Source organism: Phytophthora infestans, genomic scaffold (assembly GCF_000142945.1).
Source record: "Phytophthora infestans T30-4 supercont1.289 genomic scaffold, whole genome shotgun sequence".
NCBI lineage: Eukaryota > Oomycota > Peronosporomycetes > Peronosporales > Peronosporaceae > Phytophthora > Phytophthora infestans.
In genome coordinates, this window is record NW_003303470.1 from 84,370 (window position 1) to 87,690 (window position 3,321).

Consider the following 3,321-nt stretch of genomic DNA (forward strand, 5'->3'; position numbering starts at 1 on the left):
AATCCGCACAGACAGCACAAGCGTTTCCGTGTACGCTTGAAGAATGTGGAGAACGAGCGACGACAACAAGCGCAACGAGGAACATTAGCGACAGTCTCGAGTGGAAGACGCGTGCTGTTAATGATGACTTGCATTCCAAGACGACGACGTCGTACAACCAAGAGGAATCGGTGGCAACTGGCTGCCAGACGAAGCAACCAGAGACGTGCTAGACGTCGTTCGTGGCCTGCGCGTTTAAATGCGTCGAGAGCGTCAGGGGGCAAGTACTCGCCGTGGAAAACCACGCGTGTGGCTCGACCGCTGGGATCTTCCTCGAACGAGTAATTGATGACGACATTTGGTACATGCGGTGTTGAACGTGGCGGTGGTGCTAGGGCGTTGTCCAACACGACGCTGGAACGTGCGATAGACACGAGCGTTCGTGTGAAAGATGGCGGAGGCGTGGCACTGATAGCACTCGCAGTGGATGAAGCTGTCCTTCTTGTTGACTGCTCTTCTTTTGCTCGGTCTCGAGGGTGCAGCAACTCCAAGAAACACCACGACTCGTTCTTGGAGAACAGGCCCCCGCTCTCGAAAGTCGCAGTCTTGACGGACAACTCTCTGTTCTCGAATGCTCTCGCAGGATTGCCAGCACTTCGCTGGATCCTTATCGTGCGCAACTGCTCGCCCTCGACAAATTCTCGACGGTAAATACAGCGCATCATATCACGGAACATGTCGGTGGAAGCAACACGAAACACAAGACGCATTTCCTGTACAGTACAGGGCAATGTTCCCTCAGCTAGAACAGCGAACCCCTTTGGACCCCAACGCGTTTGATGTCGACGATCACGAACTGTGAGACGAGTGAAAAGCTTCATAGCGTCGCTGTTCGCATAGCCTCGCGGAGATTTCTTTCGCTTCCAGACGCTTTCGTGCTTTTCACTGAGACTCGCTGCCGCCAATTCCATGTCGAGTTCGCCCCAGTTGACGCTGGAAACTGCTGCAGCAGCCACTTCGTGCAACCGCTTATCACTCAGTCGAGCCGACTCCATCATGGATTCCACAGCCGGGGGTCTTCGACGCACTGAGCTTGGGTGGTTTCCGTAGCCGTCCCACGACGGTTCTTCGCTGCGTTGGCTGTTGTGCTCATACGCAGCGCTACTCTCTCCGCTCTCGTAGCTGTAACTGGCGTTCAACATTGCAACAGAAGCGGAGCTAGCCCCGCTCACCGCCATCGACTCGGAGAAGTCTTCACGAGACTTTTGCTGCCGCGGGGTCCCGTAGCTTCGGGATGCCGGCATCACGAATGCCTCACCCGATTGATAGTATCAATTTGGTACGTTCCAACTGAAAACGACCAGTGCCTTGGAAACCTTCCTTTGCCTTTGCAGGAGAGGGCTCAGGATTAGTCCTCCACGCTCCGAATGTACACGCGATGACATGGAAGCGACTGCCGCAAGGAGTGCAACAACTGGACATTGCTTCGAATGCTTTTGACTGCAAGGATAGCCTCGTAGGATGGGGGGGGCCATTGACCGTCACTAATTTCACAGCACCATCATGGTGATTATGAGCTTCGTTCGACTTGGAGCGCTTTGAGATGGTCTCCGATCTGGTCGTCCGTACATGTCGGCAAACGCATCTTCATGTAATGCAATACAGTTCGTGCACGCTGTATATTACATGTAATGGCTCCATGCTTCCGACGGTAAATGAGCGGAGACTGCAAGCGGTGTCGTGTTTACAACGAAGTTGCGGTCACCGGAGTCAGGAACAAAGTCATTGTCGGGGGTTGCAGCTGTTGCTGTCGAGAACGTTGTCGCTGCTTCGCCTTCAAAGTTTGGCTCGCAAGTTGGCCGGAATTTGAGGCGAATATTGTAGGAACATAACGCGACTAACGTATGAAATTCTCCATCGTTGTATTGGACGCTACCAAAGCGGAAGACAACAAGTTCGATAACGGCATCAAAGTCGAATCTCGTCGATCAGATTGAATTCTTGTGTTCGCTCGACACAGATGTTATTATAGTGTCTGTAGTACAGACTCTGTACAGTGTACGACTCGACGCGAAATGTATTGCTCGTTTGACTAGAATCCTAAAATAACTAATAAAAGTACATGTGTAAAATACTGTAGTACTGGATTCCATAGCTCTCAAACTTTTCTTAAAAGAAAAAAGGAAGTGAGTATTTTGCCCGACTGGCTAACCGACTATACAATTATACTCCCCAACATGCATAAACTGGACATAGCCAGACGGTCTTGGCAACACTCGCTCGGAATTAATTTCTATTCCCAGACACAGCGCCTTGCCGAGTCGAGGACTTAGAGACCGGGGTGGGGGCAGGCGCGCAGCGGCGCCCCCCCGAGCGCAGCGCAGCAAGCGAAGAGAGGGGCGGGCCCACGGCTATAAGTCCGCAGACGAGTGCAAACGCGCTAGTGTCCTACCTTTACTCCAATTTAACCGTACTATACTTTCTGTACACGTATAAAAGTCGATGCTATGTTACCTCAGTCGGGAGTGCCAAGAAAAAAACACCTTTTTAAAGCCAAGCACAAAATTTGTGCTTAAAATACTTTTTAAAAACAAACAGAAACTTTTTAAATAAGTTTCTATTTTCTTCTTCAGAAAATACATGGAGTCTTTCAAAAATGATAGTGAACCATTCACTTGATGCCGCCAAGGGGGACAGGACGACAAAGCCCTGCGTTTGTTGGGACCTGGTTGTCGAAGAAGAAAAACGGTAGCGCTCCTACCAATCGCGACGACGATGAACACGCCCCAGATACGTCTTTCGTGCACGGTGGGCCCCACCTGCGTGCCTCTCAAGTCAATGTATCCGCTATAGATAGGTCCGGGCATGATTGTGCCGAACCACGTTTCGTACCCGGCGGGCTCGTTGAGAGAACAATCGCTTAACCATGTCGGGGCTCGAGACATAGGGACGTCCGAATCTGCCAATTCAGAAGCGCCGCTCAATTGAACGCATGCGCAACTTCTCTCCTGTCAAATTTAACGTCTCTGAAGACAATTAGAGATCATGTATCGACCAATTGGAACGTGGAGTCGCAAAAGGCGGGAGCTGGTCTGTCATATTTAATATTGATTCGACTCGATATAAGGTTCGATTGAACCTTTTCCTATTGGGGTAAAGTGCTGGACAATGAACAACACCTCCACGAATTTTCCGAGCGCTCGGTATACCATCGGCGTGACGTTCCAACATACCGGGCCGTCCTAGTGGCCGCGACGCCAAGAAATAAGATCCCCTAGTAAGCATAATTTCCAGGGCGTAGGTGGAAAATTTCGGTGTTGTCAACTGAAGCTGCGATAAGCT

At 50.8% G+C, this 3,321-nt stretch overlaps 1 protein-coding gene across 1 annotated transcript in view; it reads right to left on the reverse strand.

Moving 5' to 3' along the window:
- PITG_21163 (GAF domain-containing protein) overlaps positions 1–1,181 on the reverse strand; it is a gene marked incomplete at both ends in the record, with an annotated part of 2,247 nt that extends 1,066 nt beyond the window's left edge. Inside the window, 2 exons of the mRNA XM_002895025.1 lie at positions 14–1,056; positions 1,102–1,181. Coding sequence (XP_002895071.1) covers positions 14–1,056; positions 1,102–1,181 — 1,123 coding nt within the window. The remainder of the gene's footprint in view (positions 1–13; positions 1,057–1,101) is intronic.
- Positions 1,182–3,321: the final 2,140 nt, after the last annotated feature.